Source organism: Mytilus edulis, chromosome 5, assembly GCF_963676685.1.
Source record: "Mytilus edulis chromosome 5, xbMytEdul2.2, whole genome shotgun sequence".
Classification (NCBI taxonomy): Eukaryota; Metazoa; Mollusca; class Bivalvia; order Mytilida; family Mytilidae; genus Mytilus; species Mytilus edulis.
This window is the reverse complement of record NC_092348.1, coordinates 39,318,571-39,340,020: the sequence shown is the minus strand read 5'-3', so window position 1 is coordinate 39,340,020 and position 21,450 is coordinate 39,318,571. Positions and strand designations below refer to the sequence as shown.

Genomic DNA, 21,450 nt, shown 5'->3' with positions numbered 1-21,450 from the left:
GTTGTACAAAGCTTTAGTTGAATCTGCAACAGCGAAAGCTTGTAAATGTTCTACTGCGATGTCCAAATAATCACTTCCAGGGTTGGACAAGGAGTTGCTGCTTTCTCTGCCTCTGGTGCTAACTGATGAAATTTGTTTAGTTCATTTTTCCAGGCACATGTTCGCTGTAAAATGCAAAGTTAAATTGTGCTGCACACATAACAAGACGTCTGATCAGTTTTATGATTATTGGATCTTTTGACCGACATTTAGTTAGTATAATAACAGATGCTAAATTGTCGCAGTGAAATAAAATACGCTTTTTATACCATCCTTTCCCCCATAAAACAGCTGGCACCCCGATAGGATATAACTAAAAAAAAAGCAACAGATAGAGTTTTATCCGAAATGGTTGGGAGGTCTTTTGGCCAAGTGTCACAAAACCATTTTCCTTGATAAAAACCTCCAAAATCAATGATAGATGAAGCATCCTTAAATAAATGCATGTCCGCTGCAGAGGTTAAATGAGATTGTAGCCATCTTGTTAAATCAGATTAGCACTCTTTATTTAAATGAACATAGTGGTGACTCTCTTTGACAGAAAACACCAGTCTATAAAGGTAAGTGACAAAGGCCCGACCTGGCAGAATTACTCTTGTAGCAAAGTTAAGATGTCCAAGTAATTGTTCAAGTTCTCTACGCGTACAAGATTTTTTATCTAGAACAAAACTAATAAATTGTGTGATTCTCTCAACCTTGTCTAACGGAAGTCTAGCCTGCATATTAATCGTGTCCAAAATAATGTCTAGGTATTCGAGTTCGCAAACTGGTCCAACAGTCTTTTTACATGACAAAGGAATATTAAGTTTGTTAAAATTAAGGCTTAACAAAGCCATTGTTCTTTCTCCACAATCAGAAGGTTTGTCTACAGTTAAAAAGGCATCTAATAGATGGAAAATAACTTTGATATCATAATTGTTCTGAGCTATCCAGCACACACTTGTAGATAAAGAGTCAAACAGACGGGGACTACAACGACACACAAAAGGTAAACGAACGTAATGATAGTACTGACCATTCCACTTGACACAAAAGAGATGCCACTGTTCTTTTTTAATCGGAAGTTGTTTGAATGCATCTGAGATGTCCAACGTACAACATAAGGACTTTAAACCATATCTTTGAATCGCATTAATAGCATCATCAATTTTAATGTATGTCGAGGAACATAGGTCTTTATCTATCAAATCGTTAACACTGTAGTGCTCATATAAACTATGAGGAGATGATAAATCAATTATAAGCCTTTGCTTTTTGGAATATTTGTGTGTAGCAATACCCAATGGACTTACTCTATTACTTAAAAAAGGAGGTTGAGAAAAGGGGCCCTTTAAAAAAACCTTTATCAACCTCCTGTTGTAATAAATTTGTGACTACTTCAGGATTTTTCCTGGCATTTAAAGAATTTTTACATTCATAAATAGGTAAATTTACATCTGAAATTAACATATCAAATCCATTACGAAGGCTGTTACATAAAAAGTTCACAAAACGACTATCTGGATGATTTAAAAGTTCCCTTTTTGATTGGTCAATGTCAATAGGTTTTGAGGAACGTCTGTCGTATCAATATAATCTAGTCATTTTGATTTACTGTTGGGCTGTCTAACTGGGAATGATTTGTTTTGTTCCTGTTGGGTTCCTGGCATAGATTTATTAGTGGAACATTTAAACTTTCCATGGGGTTTCTTGCAAATTTTACACACGTGAGCATATCGGCAGTAAGGTTTGACACAATCTTTTGGTTGATTAAAATTATTACAGATTTGCATTCCATCATGCATCACAATATCTCTTCCATTTGTATCCTGTGTAGGTTGAATTTTAGAATTTTGATATCCCCTGCTATTCCCACACATAGATGATTTGTGAAGTGTTGAAGAACAGAAATTGCACATATTTACTGTAGATCCAGCACAAACCATGTGTCTCAATTCTAAATCACCCCTTGACCAGTCAATTTTTATATTGTGTTCTTGTAACATGATTGAACATTTTGAACTAAACATTTTGTGATATTCAAAAAATTTTGCTGGCCACACATTAGCGGTCTCGATGATGTGAGATAGGTAGCAATCTAGTTCTTCCGTCCTGTTTGGAAATACTTGACACATTATTTTTTTATATCTTTCAAAAGCTGTAATCAACTCGTCTAATGTTAAATTTCTTTTTAAACGGTCATCATTTTCTTTAGATATTTGGTGATTGGGCGTTTCATAGTTTGGAAGTAGGAGTATGTTTAAGTTGATGTGTTTATCTGAGATGATTTTGGTGCGAATCTCTGGAGAAACCATGTCAACTCCGGAAAACGCTGTGGCGAGATATCTATGTTTTGACAATTGCATTTGTTGATTTTGCATGGAAAAGATTGGAACTTGTGAAACGAAACTGTTTGGAAAATTCATCTGATTCGGGTTTGCAAATTCTCCCAACGTAGGGTTTTGAACACCAAATGTATTTTGGTTAACGGGTAATGTTGATCCAGGCCCGGGGTTAAAGTTCATGGCGGAATGCAAGTTGTATTTATTAGTCTGTTTTGGAACTCCGGCAATAACTTGCTGACACAATTGTAATGTGTTGTTGACAAGAGCATAGTCAAGCGTATTGAGATCAGCCCTGGTCGGAAATGCGTTGTTTTGACGCGCAGAAGCACATATTACTGGTAAAGGCGTGGGCTCCACTGTATTCATCCGCAAGGTAGATGCTGTCGGAATATTGGAAAATTCGGGATTTTGCGTATTTGTAGTCGATAAAAATAACACCATCTAATACATTTGATGCTATAGAAGTATTCAAATTTGCACTGATGTTGGTAGTTCTAGTATTTCCACTGTCAGAACTTTCCGGACTACTTTTTTGAATATCCAAGAAAATACGTTTCAATTGTTTATTAGTAAAGGTTTTCGGATATTTTGATCCCAAGCAAAGCTTATTTATCTGTAAGCTCTGTTGGTGTCCAATTAATCGGATTATTAGGATCTAGTTCTTGACCACGAGTTCTTTTCCTAGAATCCCTCCTTTTAGAAGCCATAACGAGACGAACCTTGTCCACTCTGCCCGCCCATAGACATGGGCATGCAATTTATTTTGTTTGATTAAAAGACTTGCAAGTACAATCAATATTATTAGCTGGAGTGGGCACGGATGGGCTATCCACGGTGGGCCGGTGGAAAAAGCAAAATCCACCCGGGCTGTTGTACATTATCAAAGATACGGCCCTTGTCTGTAATTGATAAATGACAAATGCTGGAAACTGCTACATAATTCCAACAGTATTTGGTTTTGCATAGTTCTTCAAAAGTCTGAGCAATTGGTTAAATGTATTGTAATTGTAATTCACATTTGCAAGACCCTAAGCTAATAGAATGCTTAATATTGGAACCCGCTTTTCTGATTAAAAGTTAATTTGCTTTCCTATTTGAATATCAATAAAATATTTGCTAAATGACATTAAGCAAACAATTGCCAATCAACCAGAAAAACAAGTGCAATTACATGCAAACAATTTCATAAATATAAAACACAAAGATAATCAGGAAATGAACTTGTTCAGACATTAATTTGCATTTCGGAATAACTAGAAGTTGATGCAATTGTGAAAACATTAAATCTATTTACTAAAAGGAACACCCAAATTAAGCAAAAAAAAAAATATAAGTCGTAATTTTTCTCGTTTAAATTGTTTTACATTTGCCATTTCGCGGTCTATTTGAGCTGACTATGCGGTATTGGTTTTACTCATTGTTGAAGGTAATACGATTACCTGAAGTTATTTATTTCTGTGTCATTTTGGTCTCTTGGGGCCCCAAAATGACTAACGTAAAACCATTCAAATAGGAAAATTATGCACATTATAGAACAAATAAAACATTACATTAAGTATTTGTAGGGTTTGCATACACATTTCCGTAATTTGTTTTAGTTCATAGCTTATAATATCCGTTGAAATCATTTGACGTTTTGATAACGTTTTCTTATAAATAGATATAAGAAGATTTGGTATGAGTGTCAATGAGAAACTTCTCAATCCAAGTCACAATTTGTAAAAGTAAACCATAATGTACATTTGTAACCCAAATAATTTAAATAATGGCATACTGTATCAACTTTTTATTACTGTAAACACACGTTCGTGGCATTTTATGTGGTATATTTGCCGTGGTTACTTAAAACTCCAAGGGAATTTAAACTCATAGATCGAAGACAAACTGACAACGGTTTTGTGTAAAATGAAAAGACACATAACTAAAGACATCCACTTCATTTGCACTTTCGCGGATAGTCGCTAATTTGCAATTATCATATCACATCTTCTTATTTCTTGTTTATAGATACGTTAAAGTGAGAGGTATTTGTGTTTTTTGTTGTTAATTATGCAATTACTTCACGTGAAAAGACTAGAAAACACGTGTTATGTTTTAATCGTAGTATGTATAGAAAACAACTGGTAGTTACCTCCCGTTAAAATGTTCATTTCAATTATTTTGAAATAATTGAAAAATTAAACATTTTTACTCTTTTAAACTTATAAATTCAATAGAGTGATACAAGTTGTATATACAAATGGAAGTAACATATCACGAGTTGCTTTCTTTCAAAAGTTTAACTGCAAGAATAGTAAATAAATGATACCGCAACTAGCATTATTTTGATTTTCATAAAATGATCCATTTCAATATATTGGATGCGCTTATACCTAAGGAAGGTAACTGAAGGTGAGTGCGCCAACCTTTCTAAAGTTCTGGTAGGCAGTGGTGTTTTCGCCTATGGACTGTCATAATGTACAACGCCGACGGAGGAGAACCAATTACTGCTTTAGCCGTGCACCTTTACAAGGTGTATTTTCTTATGGGTTAGCAATAACCCAAAAGAATTTACTTTGGAACGGATCTCATACTTTCTACTTTTTCATCCTTACTCTTTATTATTCTTTCAATCTTCCTTTCAATCTCTATTTTTTTCTTTCACTGTATATTTTTCACACGCTCTCTCTCTTCTACTTTTAGTTTAAATTTTCTCTCAATCTTTCTTTTTCTCTCGATCTTTCTTTCTTTCTCTATTTCTGTTGACTGTGAGAGAGGGTGTGGTGTTAGTGAGAGAGGTTGTGGGAGGGTGTGGTGTTGGTGTTAGTGAGAGACACTGTTAGTCTTAGAACATGTTAGTGAGAGAGAGTGTTAGTGAGAGAGGGTGTTAGTGAGATTAGTGAGAGAGAGTGTTAGTGAGAGAACGTATTAGTGAGAGAGGGTGTTAGTGAGAGAACGTGTTAGTGAGAGAGGGTGTTAGTGAGAGGGTGTTAGTGAGAGAGAGAGAGAGGTTGTTAGTGAGTGTTAGTGAGAGAGGGTGTTAGTGACAGAGAGAGAGAGAGAGTGTGTTAGTGAGAGTGAGAGGGTGTTATTGTGAGAGAGAGAGAGAGCGAGGGTGTGTAAGAGAGTGCTAGTGTGAGAGAGAGCTAATGTGAGAAAGAGTGCAATAGTGAGAGAGAGTGTCAGAGTGTTAGCGTGAGAAAGGGTGCCATTGTGAGGGAGAGTGTTAGCGTGAGAGAGGGGTTTCAGTGTGAGAGAGGGGTGTCAGGGTGCCAGTGTGAGAAAGGGTGTTAGTGTAACAGTGTACCAGTGTAAGAGAGTTTGAGATAAGACTGTTTTAGACAGAGAGATCGTTTGAGAGAGGAGTGTGACGGAGAGTAAGAATAAGAGAGTAAGAGAAATAGAGTGTAAGAGAGAGAGATAATGGATAAGTGAGGGCGAGTCTATGAGAGAATAGGTGAGGCCTAGTGTGAGGGGGGAAAAGTAAGATATTTAGAAAATCCCACAGTACGTGAGAGACAGCGGCGGGAGAGTGACGTAAAAGAAAATAGAGATGAGTGGAAGTGGAAGTATGTAAGGATTAAATGGATGAATTAGACAGACAGAGTGAGTGAGTAGACATTTTCTTTACATATGTTTGTTTTTTGGCATTATTTTGGAAACTAATGAAGAGACGTTTTATATATCCGAAAAGATCTTCAATTCTTTGAATTTCCCCAACGCGTAATTCAACATCTTATATTTTACACTTCATACTGTAATTTTATTCAGCATTTTGTTTTAATATATAAGATAAAGAGAAACAGGGGGAAAAGTATAAAAGATTAAAATTTATTTCTGCGGGTTTTTATTTGCTTTCATATTTTCATATTATAAAATATGTATTACATGGAGTTCTAACTTTAAACGGCTGAAATAATAAGCTAGACGTAATTGTAAAGCAAAATTATATTCGGATGAAATTTGATCCGGAGGAAAATATTCCCTGGGATATTTATTCCTTTGCCGTGAAATTCTATCTGGGTAGTTAACTTATTGAATAGTTATTAGAAAAAACTTATCTTTTACAAATAATATGAAATAATAATAGTGTATTTGAATTAAAGCTAAATTGTTAAAAAAAATGTATTATAATAGGAAATAATTTCACAAAATATCATTGAAAAAAATTCCTGAAATATTCAAGTAAAGATTATTCTGTTAAAAAATAAAATTATCATGAAACATAAGAAAGAAAACCGGAAGTAATTTCAAAGATCGTAATTGTGAAATAATATCATGATTAAATTAAGTGAAATACATGTAAACGTGAGTTGTTTTCAGATCTCAGTACAAATATAAAGTACAAAGTAAAGCCGTAGAAATATAGTTGCATTACTACTTTTCACAGTAATAGAAGAATTTAATTATGATGACATTTTTAACTATATAAATAGTTTTGTTTGGGGACAAAGATGTAGTTGTTGAGTAAATAAGGGAATCAGATAAATCATAGTATAACAATATATTGGAACAAAAGCAATTTTAACAGGTGGATAGTATTAATCTGTGAAATGTTATCTGTCTATTTAAATCATGTTGTAAGTTATCTAAAATGAATATATAAAAAATAAGATTCAAGGACAAATTTCACTATGGAATAGATTCAGGAATATATTATATTATTATCTTTAAAATATAAATTGCTCATAATTACCTGCCTTTGATAAATTATGCAAATTTGTTCTACCTTTGTGAAACATTTTATAATTATAGTCAGGTATATATTGATTATGAGTAACTTACATAGTAGTTAATGAGTATCTATTTCATAAGGTTCTGTGAAATATGGTATGGCAAATATATATCGGTACATACTATCCGCATAACACAGATAGATTTTGACTCCTCTGGAAAAAATCTACCTTTGGTATACCATGTCTGGATAAAAATTACTGTGACAAATTATCCCCAGGATAAAATATCACAGAGGAAGAAACAAACCATTACATAATCAACAAAGAAGTCAACATGATCGAAATAGTCAATCGACTTCTTATACAAATAATTGCCTTTCATTTACGATGTTAAAATTTTTGGCAAATACTGTCTGTATTATAATAGTTAAAAGAAAATAACTTTACTCAAAATAAATCTGTGATTTTATAATTTCACACATCACGTTATGAAATAAAGTTCATCATGTATTCCTTAAAACGTTAGGAAGAAAAATACTAAAAAAACTTTGGCTTACCAAATTCTACTACCTTAAAAGAAAAAAAGGCAACAGTAGTATACCGCTGTTCAAAACTCGTAAATCTATGGACAAAAACAAAATCGGGGTAACAAACTAAAACTGAGGGAAACGCATTAAATATGAGAGGAGAACAACGACACAACATTAAAATGTAACACACACAGAAACAGATTAAGCATTAGACAAAATCCGATGAGAATAAAAAATATAACATCAAAACCCAATACATGAATTTGGGATAGAAAAGTACCGTGACACGTCTTATTGTAATGCGAATTCACACTCAAATATAAGAGAAAACAAACGACACAACGGAAACACAACGTAAAAATGTTACACACACACAGAAACGAACTATGATATAACATTGGTCATTTTGGAAGACAGGATTTGCAGTTCGTTTTAAAATATTTTCACTGCTCCTTTTCTGTCTTTTTTATATTGTAACTGGTTCACTTTAAAGTTGTGGGTTTATTCTAGAAGAGATGATTATATAATACCATCTTTAAAGACTGAATTTGAACTTTTTTGTCTAAGTTGAACGAAGTATTGTTCCCACTGTATCTTGTTGTTCGTACACCAAAATAGAAAAATAACATTTCCTATTTGCTTGAATAGTTATCAAAGGTACCAGAATTATAATTTAGTACGCTAGACGCGCGTTTCGTCTACATAAGACTCATCAGTGACGCTCATATTGAAATATTTATAAAGTCAAACAAGTACTTGAACTTCCTTAATTGAAAACATTCAAACTAAAGTTTCTTTGTACAATTTTGAAAATATTACTATGAATATGAGATTTGGAAACGGCGAAGTATGTTGTTTGAAGCAAAACTAAAATGTTTCTTTTATTTTCTGCATTGGACTTATGCAACTAGTTCTCGGCAATTCACACGATCTTAAGTACCTGTAGTAGATTTGCAGTTGCTATTCCAAATTTTGTTGTAAAATACAACAACATTCTTTTTGGACAGGTTATGTTTTTGTTCTTTTAAATTTCTATAAATAATTTTGTTAGCTTTTATGTTGAAACTACAATTAAGTTTCTATTGCTTTTAACAACATAAATCTGGATTTTTATTTCATATTTCATTTTTGACCTGAAAGTCTTTCAACTAATATTTGCTTGTACGTGATGTTTTCTAAAAAAAGATAATATGTAAGAGCAGGTACACGAATGTACTTGTCAAGAAAGTGTTGGTGTAAATTTACCAGGTGCTTTGCATAACTGTAAATTAGTTTTCTTTGAAAACATCGGCTTATAGTAAAAGATTAGAATATAACTATGTAGATATAATTGTATTCGAAGAACGGCTGAAAATACCATGGTAACAAGAAGAAAAATAGAAATCACTAAATCATCATAAAGGTAAATTTCGCATACAACTATTAATTTTACAATAGCAGCCCACTAGACATCAATATTATTCTCTGGAACCGCTGCAGAGTTAACAGCTGCTACTCAGCATACATCATCAGTTTTCATATTTCCTGTGTCTTGGTCTCTATGTTTTCCTTGATGTGCAAAAAAAACAGTCTAAGTATTGCAAAGACTAATTAACACAGAACTACGTCATTAAAATTAATCTAAAATAATATTCAAAACAACTGACAAAATAAAAAGACGGCATGCGATATTGTAGGGAGGAAATATGATATATGATGTTCCGAAAGTATACATGTATTACAATGAAAATATTTAGATCTGTAAAAAAGGAAAATCACAAATTACTTAACTCAAAGGGAAACTCACAACGGAAAGTCCTAAATCAAATGAGGAAATCAAAAGCTAAAACACACGAAACGAATGGACAACAACTGACCCGGTACAGTCATTTTCTAATGCAGAAAATGGTGGATTAATGCGAACTAAACCTCTCACTTATATGACAGTCGCATAAATTTATTGTTTTGTATTATCATTATGCATTACAGATATCCATCACGTCTCACATGATTTGAAAAATGCATTACAAAAAAAAAAAAAGATAACAAAGGGATAATAAAAAATCACAAATCCACCAACAAGAATGATAACAGTCCACACAACATGTACACTTAAGAGAAACATCAAGAGTGATCAACACGTATCCAACAAAGGAACGGTATATACTCTACGAAGATTGTAGTTCATAAAATAATTATTAATAGCAGCGTCATCTGATGTTTTGGTAGAGAGTGGTTTCATTTGCAATCAAATAACATCTCACTTTTGCTACAAAGAAAAGTCATTTTACTGCAACAAAGATCAATTATCGCAGCGACTGAGTTAGTTTTACTTGATCTGCATCTTATCCCATGAATAAAAAAATTTCATTGCCTTTAACATGTTTAAATAATAAAAATATCTTAAAGCATACAAATCGATTCCACATAAATTTGCAGTGTAAATTTTCTATCATTATTAACAATTTTCCGCTTCAAGTGGACAACATTTCTTCAATATCGATGAACAGTGCATTATTATATTATGTCGTATTGCGCTGAAACAGAATTATCAAAGGATATTTCGTTAAATCTGATGACAACTAGACAATAACAGTTTTGTTTTATGACTTCACTTGTTCTTGATGTATTATAAAGTGGTTATATCTTATACCAAATTAATGTCTCTTTCATTTTCCCGTACCACTCTTTATCACAGAAATGATAATTCTTGCCTTGAGATGCTGTCTCATAAGCATAAACCCAAACCTCAATTCTGAAGGACTCATGTCTGTAGCCGGTTTGTAATAACTGTAAGTGTGATGAGAAGTATACTAATATATACAAAGACTAAGTACTAAACTATTATTTATTCAAGAATCTAAAAGCATATGCATTTATTTACAATATGGCAACTGGGGACTTATGTACAACTGCAATTAAAAACCAATAATGTATAATGTTCTATCTATGCAAAGGGAGATAACTCTAGCTAAATCTTTAAACTTGGAATTGAGATAATTTTTCATAGATTTTGTATCGAAATAGCCAAATACAGATGCTTGCAGCTGTAGCCCCAAGTTGAAATAATAAGAAGAATAAAAATCAATCCACTCCTTGCTGTCAGTACACATTTTTAATTCTTCAAAGTAGATGTCATTTGAATTTGAGCTTTTCTAAGTACATCTGGAGATGTATGAATCTATTTGGTATAACAATCTGAGGACCATCGTCCCAAAGTTTGAATAAGATGATCTTCCAGTCGTGCTTTGTGTGCAGTGGTTGCAGCACCACTTCTGAATGAATGGCAATTATACTTTTCGCTGGATAATACTAATTTATCTAATGTACATTTTACATGAGAAATGAAAAAAATTCTTGACAATGGATCACCTTTATTAGTAATAAAAAAGGACTCAGAATTGCCAAAAATACTCATTCTGAGTCTATAGTATTTTTGAATACAACTACAGGACATATATCTGTAGAGTTTTTGAACAAAGGAATAGTAATACCATACCTAAAATGATCAGTCTTAGATTTCGTAAGGTGCACAAAAATACAGTCATTTGATATTTGAACATCACTCAGACACAAATTTGATTCATGATCAAATTTTTTGGTATTATAAACAAAAAATTCACCACATCTTAAAAACCCGAAAAAAGCTGTTACACATGCAGCTTCTATTAAAACATCTGTAAAACTATCAAAAATACAATTGCGCAATAAAAAACACATTTTGTGTAAAATATCAAATGTGATAGATAAACGAACTCTCTTAGGCATAATGGCATGCTTCATTTTCAAACCTACTAATACTGATTTTAATTTTGACAAGGATTTACCGACAAAGTTCTCTAATGGATTAACACCCTCTTTTAGTAAGTAAAAGAAACGTATACCACATAGGTAGGATTTAATGGTGGAATATCTCAGATGTTTATTAGATTCGCAGTATGCTATTAAACGCATCAACAGGTTCTCAGAAACAGATGGTAACTGGAAAGTTGACCAAGTTGATCCTTGTAATTGTAAGAACTTAAGATATCGTTCATATCCTACGTTGTACAAAGCTTTAGTTGAATCTGCAACAGCGAAAGCTTGTAAATTTTCTACTGCGATGTCAAAATAATCTCTTCCAGGGTTGGACAAGGAGTTGTTGCTTTCTCTTCCTCTGGTGCTAACTGATGGTTAAGTTCATTTTTCCAGGCACATGTTCGCTGTAAAATGCAAAGTTAAATTTTGCTGCACACATAACAAGACGTCTCATCAGTTTTATGATTATTGGATCTTTTGACCGACCTTTAGTTAGTATAATAACAGATGCTAAATTGTCGCAGTGAAATAAAATACGCTTTTTATACCATCCTTTTCCCCATAAAACAGCTGACACCACGATAGGATATAACTCCAAAAAAGCAATAGATAGAGTTTCTTCCGAAATAGTTGGGAGGTCTTTTGGGCGAGTGTCACAAAACCATTTTCCTTGATTAAAACCTCCAAAATCAATGGTAGATGAAGCATCCGTAAATAAATGCATGTCCGCTGCAGAGGTTAAATGAGATTCATAGAACATGTTAATTCCATTCCACGTTGACAAAAATTGTAGCCACATTGTTAAATCAGATTTACACTCTTTATTTAAATGAACATAGTGGTGACTCTCTTTGACAGAACACATCAGTCTATAAAGGTAAGTGACAAAGGCCCGACCTGGCAGAATTACTCTTGTAGCAAAGTTAAGATGTCCAAGTAATTGTTCAAGTTCTCTACGCGTACAAGATTTTTTATCTAGAACAAAACCAATAAATTGTGTGATTTTCTCAACCTTGTCTAACGGAAGTCTAGCCTGCATAGTAATCGTGTCCAAAATAATGCCTAGGTATTCAAGTTCGCAAACTGGTCCAACAGTCTTTTTACATGACAAAGGAATATTAAGTTTGTTAAAATTAAGGCTTAACAAAGCCATTGTTCTTTCTCCACAATCAGAAGGTTTGTCTACAGTTAAAAAGGCATCTAATAGATGGAAAATAACTTTGATATCATAATTGTTCTGAGCTATCCAGCACACACTTGTAGATAAAGAGTCAAACAGACGGGGACTAGAACGACACCCAAAAGGTAAACGAACGTAATGATAGTACTGACCATTCCACTTGACACAAAAGAGATGCCACTGTTCTTTTTTAATCGGAAGTTGTTTGAACTTATCTGAGATGTCCATCGTACAACATAGGGACTTTAAACCATATCTTTGAATCGCATTAATAGCATCATCAATTTTAATGTATGTCAAGAAACATAGGTCTTTGTCTATCAAATCGTTAACACTGTAGTGCTCATCTAAATTACGAGGAGATGATAAATCAATTATAAGCCTTTGTTTTTCGGAATATTTGTGTGTAGCAATACCCAATGGACTTACTCTATAACTTAAAAAAAGGGGGTTGAGAAAAAGGGCCCTTTAAAAAACTTTATCAACCTTCTGTTGTAATAAATTTGTGACTACTTCAGGATTTTTCCTGGCAGTTAAAGAATTTTTACATTAATAAATAGGTAAATTTACATCTGAAACTAACATATCAAATCCATTACGAAGGCTGTTACATAAAAAGTTCACAAAACGCCTATCTGGATGATTTAAAAGTAACCTTTTTGATTGGTCAATGTTAATAGGAAGCCTTTGTTTTTTGGAATATTTGTGTGTAGCAATACCCAATGGACTTACTCTATAACTTAAAAAAGGGGGTTGAGAAAAAGGTCCCTTTAAAAAACCTTTATCAACCTCCTTTTGTAATAAATTTGTGACTACTTCAGGATTTTTCCTGGCAGTTAAAGAATTTTTACATTCATAAATAGGTAAATTTACATCTGAAACTAACATATCAAATCCATTACGAAGGCTGTTACATAAAAAGTTCACAAAACGCCTATCTGGATGATTTAAAAGTAACCTTTTTGATTGGTCAATGTTAATAGGTGTTGACCAGTGGCGGATCCAGAGGGGGGCGTAGAGGGCGTACGCCCCCCCCTTTGCTTGGACTTTTTTTTTTTTTGTAAAAGATTAATCAGACAGTCACAAGACTTCGTGAACTTTGATATTTCCCGTGTATTTAGTTTTTATGTGGCAGTTCTTTACTTATAAAGATATTTTTCGCTCGTATTTACTGTAATATAAAGTCAAAGTCCTGTGATTCGCTACGGTGGAGAAAACCAGTGCGTCGAAAAAACATCACTATGTCAATTTGAAAATCAAATTACAGTAACAAATTGCTTATGCTGAGGGTGACAAGAATGACACATTCGATGTGACAAGGATTGAGCAAGAACGTACTGACTTCTATTTCACAATTCCACCAAACAGAAAGTAATACTCTATTTCAATGTCAGGAACAAAAAAGTTCCACAGCAATATTATTTACCTACAAAAACATGTTTAACCAAACACGGCCAAGCCTATTAATAACATAGCTGAATAATGATCCTCTGTAAGTAAGCTTAAGATCTAAGTTAGGGACCTTTGATTTGAGGGGGCAGTCTGAGATGTATAAGAGGAAAAGTTCTGACACTGCTTTCTGCCTTAAATAAAATTCTTGTCGTATCAGGATTGAAAACAATAATCTTGTCCACTTTTTTTGCCATTTGAAACCAAAATTTCCAACAGATTTTTTTTAGAATTAAATGACCATGATGATTAATAAAAGGGAGTAATTTTTTGGTTTCCGGGGTTTTGCATGTAAATCCAGTATCTGACCTGAATGTCTGTTTCGCCGAACTGATTTATTGAATACTTTGACCAAGGCCCGACTGCAACCTGCCTGCTGGATGTTGCCTTAATGTCTCCATTTTTCGACCGTCATTCATAAATTCGTAGCCTTTGGTTGATTTGGAACCCCTCACTTCCCTTGTTGGCGGAAACATTTCGACCAAACATTTGGATAAAAATTGTCTGTTTGTTTCTTAACTCGTGTCGGTCGTATTGTAAACAAACGAGAATTTTCCATGTCCATTTTTAACTGGCAAGTCCCAATCAAATATATTAGTACATAGCTTTGGATCCATCCCATCATTTTATAATAGACAATTAATGTGGAGAATACGGCATAAAAAATGTCCAACTCTTACACTTTACAGCAACTATAAAATATACATGTCTTAAGTCAAGAACCGTTTAAAAACTGCATTTTACACTAATTCTATGCTTTTAGTCTAAAAAAGGTCCCAAAAATTTTTCGCCTCGCTCCGCTCCGCGATTTTTAGTTACTTCGCCCCCCCTTTCCAAAATCCTGGATCCGCCCCTGTTGACTGAACGTCTGTTGTATCAATAGAATCTAGTCATTTTGATTTACTGTTGGGCTGTCTAACTGGGAATGATTTGTTTTGTTCCTGTTGGGTTCCTGGCATAGATTTATTAGTGGAACATTCAAACTTTCCATGGGTTTTCTTGCAAATTTTACACACGTGAGCATATCGGTAGTAAGGTTTGACACAACCTTTTGGTTGATTAAAATTATTACAGATTTGCATTCCATCATGCACCACAATATCTCTTCCATTTTTATTCTGTGTAGGTTGAATTTTAGAATTTTGATATCCCCTGCTATTCCCACACATAGATGATTTGTGAAGTGTTGAAGAACAGAAATTGCACATTTTTACTGTAGATCCAGCACAAACCATTTGTCTCAATTCTAAATCACCCCTTGACCAGTCAATTTATATATTGTGTTCTAGTAACATGATTGAACATTTTGAACTAAACATTTTGTGATATCCAAAAAATTTGCTGGCCACACATTAGCGGTCTCCAAGATGTGAGATAGGTAGCAATCTAGTTCTTCTGTCCTGTTTGGAAATACTTGACACATTTTTTTTTATATCTTTCAAAATCTATAATCAACTCGTCTAATGTTAAATTTCTTTTTAAACGGTCATCATTTTTTTTTTAGATTTTTGGTGATTGGGCGTTTCATACTTTGGAAGTAGGAGTATGTTTAAGTTGATGTGTTTATCTGAGATAATTTTGGTGCGAATCTCTGGAGAAACCATGTCAACTCCGGAAAACGCTGTGGCTGGATATCCATGTTTTGACATTTGCATTTGTTGGTTTTGCATGGAAAAGATTGGAACTTGTGAAACGAAACTGTTTGGAAAATTCATCTGATTGGGGTTTGCAAATTCCCCCAACGTAGGGTTTTGAACACCAAATGTATTTTGGTTAACGGGTAATGTTGATCCAGGCCCGGGGTTAAAGTTCATGGCGGAATGCAAGTTGTATTTATTAGTCTGTTTTGGAACTCCGGCAATAACTTGCTGCCACAATTGTAATGTGTTGTTGACAAGAGCATAGTCAAGCGTATTGAGATCAGCCCTGGGCGGAAATGCGTTGTTTTGACGCGTAGAAGCACATATTACTGGTAAAGGCGTGGGCTCCACTGTATTCATCCGAGAGGTAGATGCTGTCGGAATATTGGAAAATTCGGGATTTTGCGTATTTGTAGTCGATAAAAATAACACCATCTTCTTCATTTGATGCTATAGAAGTATTCAAATTTGCACTGATGTTGGTAGTTTCAGTATTTCCACTGTCAGAACTTTCCGGACTACTTTTTTGAATATCCAAGAAAATACGTTTTAATTGTTTATTAGTAAAGTTTTCGGATATTTTGATCCCAAGCAAAGCTAATTTATCTGTAAGCTCTGTTGATGTCCAATTATTCGGATTATTAGAATCTAGTTCTGGACCACGAGTTCTTTTCCTAGAATCCCTCCTTTTAGAAGCCACAACGACACGAACGTTTTACACATATAATTTGTCCAATAATAAAAGCATCAGGCTAAACACAAAGTTATTCTATGTGTAGTAATTCTTCTTGAAGTCTAAAGAATCAAAGTACACAGTTTCAAGTCAAAAAGCTGACCAAAACAATAGAAGTTCATGTATTACTTGCATACACATATCATACGCAAACATCGTGTGAAGTAATGACGTAACAATATAGATTAGAATGGAATGTGCACTGTGGCGTCATAGACCGTGTGCAAAGATAATTAACTACCCAATAGAGTGAGATGACAACTTCATAATAAACTCCAATCATAATAAATATAATTTTAATTATATTTAATGATAAGGAAAAAAGTCTAATAGATTATTTGATTGGTCCTAAATTGATGCTTACTATTTAGTCTGATAAACAACAACAGAATTTCTTTATAATCTATATTGATAGAATGAGAAGAAAATATGAATCAATTATTAATCATGTTTAGGTCTTTTATACCATCAGAAAGAAATAAAAACAACACTCTATAAATGTCCTGCACACGTGGCGCTTTTCTAGATTTAATTTAATCAGAAATGTTCAATTGGGTGCGCGCCGATGAACGTGTTTTGAAATTTTTCACAATTCTTTATAATTGACCTATTGATATCGTTCTATAGGATATGGGTTTTTCTCAATTCTTTATAATTGGCATATTAATATCGTTCTATAGGGTATGGGTTTTTCACAATTCTTTATAATTGGCCTATTAATATCGTTCTATAGGGTATGGGTTTTTCACAATTCTTTATAATTGGCCTTTAATATCGTTCTATAGGATATGGGTTTTTCTAATTGTTATAATTGGCCTATTCATATCGTTCTATAGGGTATGGGTTTTTCACAATTCTTTATAATTGGCCTATTAATATCGTTCTATAGGGTATGGGTTTTTCAAAATTCTTTATAATTGGCCTATTTATATCGTTCTATAGGGTATTGGTTTTTCACAATTCTTTATAATTGGCCTATTCATATCGTTCTATAGGGTATGGGTTTTTCACAATTCTTTATAATTGGCCTATTAATAACGTTCTATAGGATATGGGTTTTTCTCAATTCTTTATAATTGGCCTATTTATATCGTTCTATAGGATATGGGTTTTTCACAATTCTTTATAATTGGCCTATTTATATCGTTCTATAGGGTATGGGTTTTTCACAATTCTTTATAATTGGCCTATCAATATCGTTCTATAGGGTATGTTTTTTTTTACAATTCTTTATAATTGGCCTATTAATATCGTTCTATAGGGTATGTTTTTTTTTACAATTCTTTATAATTGGCCTATTAATATCGTTCTATAGGGTATGGGTTTTTCTCAATTTTTTATAATTGGCCTATTAATATCATTCTATAGGATATGGGTTTTTCACAATTCTTTATAATTGGCCTATTAATATCGTTCTATAGGGAATGGGTTTTTCACAATTCTTTATAATTGGCCTATTAATATCGTTCTATAGGGTATGGGTTTTTCTCAATTCTTTATAATTGGCCTATTAATATCGTTCTATAGGGTATGGGTTTTTCACAATTCTTTATAATTGGCCTATTAATATCGTTCTATAGGGAATGGGTTTTTCACAATTCTTTATAATTGGCCTATTAATATCGTTCTATAGGGTATGGGTTTTTCACAATTCTTTATAATTGGCCTATTAATATCGTTCTATAGGGTATGGGTTTTTCACAATTCTTTATAATTGGCCTATTTATATCGTTCTATAGGGTATGGGTTTTTCACAATTCTTTATAATTGGCCTATTAATATCGTTCTATAGGGTATGGGTTTTTTACAATTCTTTATAATTAGCCTATTAATATCGTTCTATAGGGTATGGGTTTTTCTCAATTTTTTATAATTGGCCTATTAATATCGTTCTATAGGATATTGGTTTTTCACAATTCTTTATAATTGGCCTATTAATATCGTTCTATAGGGTATGGGTTTTTCACAATTCTTTATAATTGATAGATTTTCATCCCCGCCCGCCCCTCAAAAATCGTGCCGCCCCGATTTTTTTTTATTTTTCAAAATTTACGACTTCCGGATTTTGTTCATTTACGTTACCGATATCCGTGTCGAAAACTTCGTTTTGTTAACTTCCGGTAACAATATTCAACATGGTTTTCGTGATTCTTAGAGTAAAATGCGGTGTAAACGAAAAGAAAGCGTGGTATACTACGAATTTCAGTGATGAAAAAAACATTTTTGATTTGTATAACGAGTTCGCGTCTGGAAATCTGGACAATAAATCGCCTGTGAACGAAATTCAAAACTCTAGAATAACGGCACATATTGGAACCAAAAAAAGTGAAATGAATACGGAAATCGATCCTAGCACAAAGTTGTGCGACGCGGTTCCTTGCCTTGGTCCCTACATAGAATACAGAGTTAATAAAGATGTAAATGAAAACTGTGAAAAAAATGCTAAAGCTGATGTTTTTACTATATTAATGCAGGGGGCAAATAAAGCTAATCATATGCCTAACATAAAACATGAACTTAACCAAAAGAACAAATTATTTAATGATATAATTGAGTGGCTAAGGGCACAAAATGTGGGCTTTTTGTCAACTAACAAAGACAGTTTTGGGGTGAATTTGGTTAATACGTTAACAGACATTTTGTGGTATGTGGACGGTAACCACCATCCATTAGCTAGCCGAGCATGTGATATTCCTGAAGCACTGACTCATTTTAATGGGTACTATAAACCTGAATTAAGAAAGAGAAAGAAAATTGATTCAACTAGTCTTCAAGAAAACATTTTACGCAGTCATTCAACTGCATTTTTACTTCTTACGGAAAATGGCTTTTTAAAACGAGAGAAGTGGTTGCCAATAAAAACTATTCATTTAGAATTTGGACAAAATTTGAAAAAGTATGCTGATTTTTTAGTTTCGCAGCAGTACAGAACAGAATGCAGTGCTTCGAAAAAAGTTTTCCAAGGGGACAAGGAGAGGTGGGAATATTGAGCACCTGTCTCCAATATCAATCCTACAAAGCAAGCAAGATACAATTTATTACATACTGCTATTATACATAGTGACTTTTTTGCTCCTATTGTGGTCAATGACTACAGTCCGGGTGAACCAAACAGAAGATATGACTATTTCAAAGGCCTAATAGTACCTGTAAAATGCTGTCAATTTAAATAAACAGGATCAAAAGAACACTTGATGTTTCTGTGGAAAGTTCCAATGGTATCTGAGAGTGATTTACTTACTAAGAACATGCAAATAGCATGCAATTTGCGTAAATCACTCCCGGTGTATCACAGTCGGGCAATGCGACGTGAATTTCTTTCTTTGTTTGGTCGCATAATTTCCAATAAATCTGTGTTTCTAAGAGAGGCTTCACAGACAGAGGTTGACAGGCGCATTAGTGAAATTTTAGACAATGAAGACTCTGAACGTATTTGTGACTTAAGACTAAAATAACCGGGGTCAACCCGAAAAGTATAATGAATTTCTTTCAGAATGCCAAAACTATATAAATGAGAAGCTTGAACTAGCTGTAGATGACAGACGGCATGACAAAATTGATAAGGGGGGTGATGTTATAACTCATTTGGCAGATGCGTTTTCAGTTACAGATCTTTATGAACAGGTTAAAGCTAAATTAGCTCCAAACATTTTAGTCCCTTCACAGCAATGGTTGCGTTGGCAATTTTGGCCACGTCATGCCAATTTTCAATCTTCTCATAGATATACAGGCAAGTTGAAAGTAAAATTTATGATTCAAAGTCGCCAATTTAGAAAGACTCATGTAGATATGCATTATGCTTCTGCTATTTTTAGGTACCAAAAAGAGTTTGCAATAATGTATAAACCATTTTGTAATTTTGTGTGTATGGATGATAAGCACAAATTAAAAGTTGGGGAGCCTGGATATCCAGTTGCAACTGTGGAAAGGGGGAAGCAAGTCATTGTTGCCATGGGAAAGAAATTTGAGGTTGCTGATCACGACTTCACAAAATTTTCAATAACTCCAAGTGTAAATTTATTTTCAGAGATTCCAGATGAAATTGAACAAACATTTTATGGTGGGCAAGTTTTTGTTGGTGTAAAAGAAACAGCATTTCAATCTTCTTCCCCATGGCGACATGCAACTGAAATGTCTAAAATTTTGAAAAATTAATTTTTAGAAAATGGTATGATCAAGCCCATTTTAATTTTTTACAGCGATGGGGGTCCCGACCATAGATTGACATATGTTTCAGTTCAAATGTCTTTGATTTGCCTGTTTCTTATATTTGATCTTGATATGATTTGTGTTGCTATAACCCCTCCACAAAATAGCTGGAAAAATCCAGCTGAAAGAATAATGTCTATCTTGAACCTGGGTTTCCAGTCATTAGGACTGATGCGTGAAAAAACAGAGCACTATGAAAAACAATTAGATTCTGCAAATTCATTAGGTGAAATAAGAAAAATAGCAGAAAAATATCGTACTATTGAGGAAGAGGTTTTAGACTCGGTTGAACCTGTTCGTATTTTATTGTCAAATGTAATAACTAGGCTCAAATGGAAAGATAAAAACTTAAAGGTATTTAATCCAGCAACAGAGGGTGAAATATTTGATCTCAGACGAGAAATATTGAAAATAGACCAGGATATTAAAGTTACAGATAGTACTCAGCAGGATATTAAAAAAAGAAAATTGTTTGTCAGTTTTTTGAATGATCATTGTAAAATTGCTCAGTACATTTTTAGTGTAAAAAAATGTGGTAAAACATCATGTCATGTTTGCAAAAAACCTCGTTTAAGTAATGAAATGTTTGAAAGACTTTATCATCTTCCAGACCCAGAGCCACTTAATTGTGACAAATATAAATCATTTGATCAGTTATATGGAAAGCCAACTTCAGAGAAGTATAGACCATCACTCGTTGGTAAACCATCATCTGAACATGGATTACCATTTTCTCCATCTTCTCAGTACGCTAAAAATGTTGAAATGGTTGTTCTATTTTCCGATTGTGATAAACCGAGAGTTTTTTACTCCAAAAAGGTAGTAAGGGGTGTCAGAAGGACACAACTATCAAATTGTTTAACTGATATTCAGTACACATGTGGTTTTTCATTTGATGAATTAGATCTTGATGA

At 33.5% G+C, this 21,450-nt stretch overlaps 1 protein-coding gene across 1 annotated transcript; it reads right to left on the bottom strand.

Moving 5' to 3' along the window:
- Positions 1-11,689: 11,689 nt before the first annotated feature.
- On the bottom strand, positions 11,690-12,733 carry LOC139525078 (uncharacterized). Its single transcript, XM_071320258.1, has one exon. The coding sequence runs from the start codon at positions 12,731-12,733 to the stop codon at positions 11,690-11,692; it is 1,044 nt and encodes a 347-aa protein (XP_071176359.1).
- Positions 12,734-21,450: the final 8,717 nt, after the last annotated feature.

Bases quoted from the DNA above. Each gene is read 5' to 3' on its own strand.
- LOC139525078 (XM_071320258.1), bottom strand. From the start codon at position 12,733: ATGGACATCTCAGATAAGTTCAAACAACTTCCGATTAAAAAAGAACAG.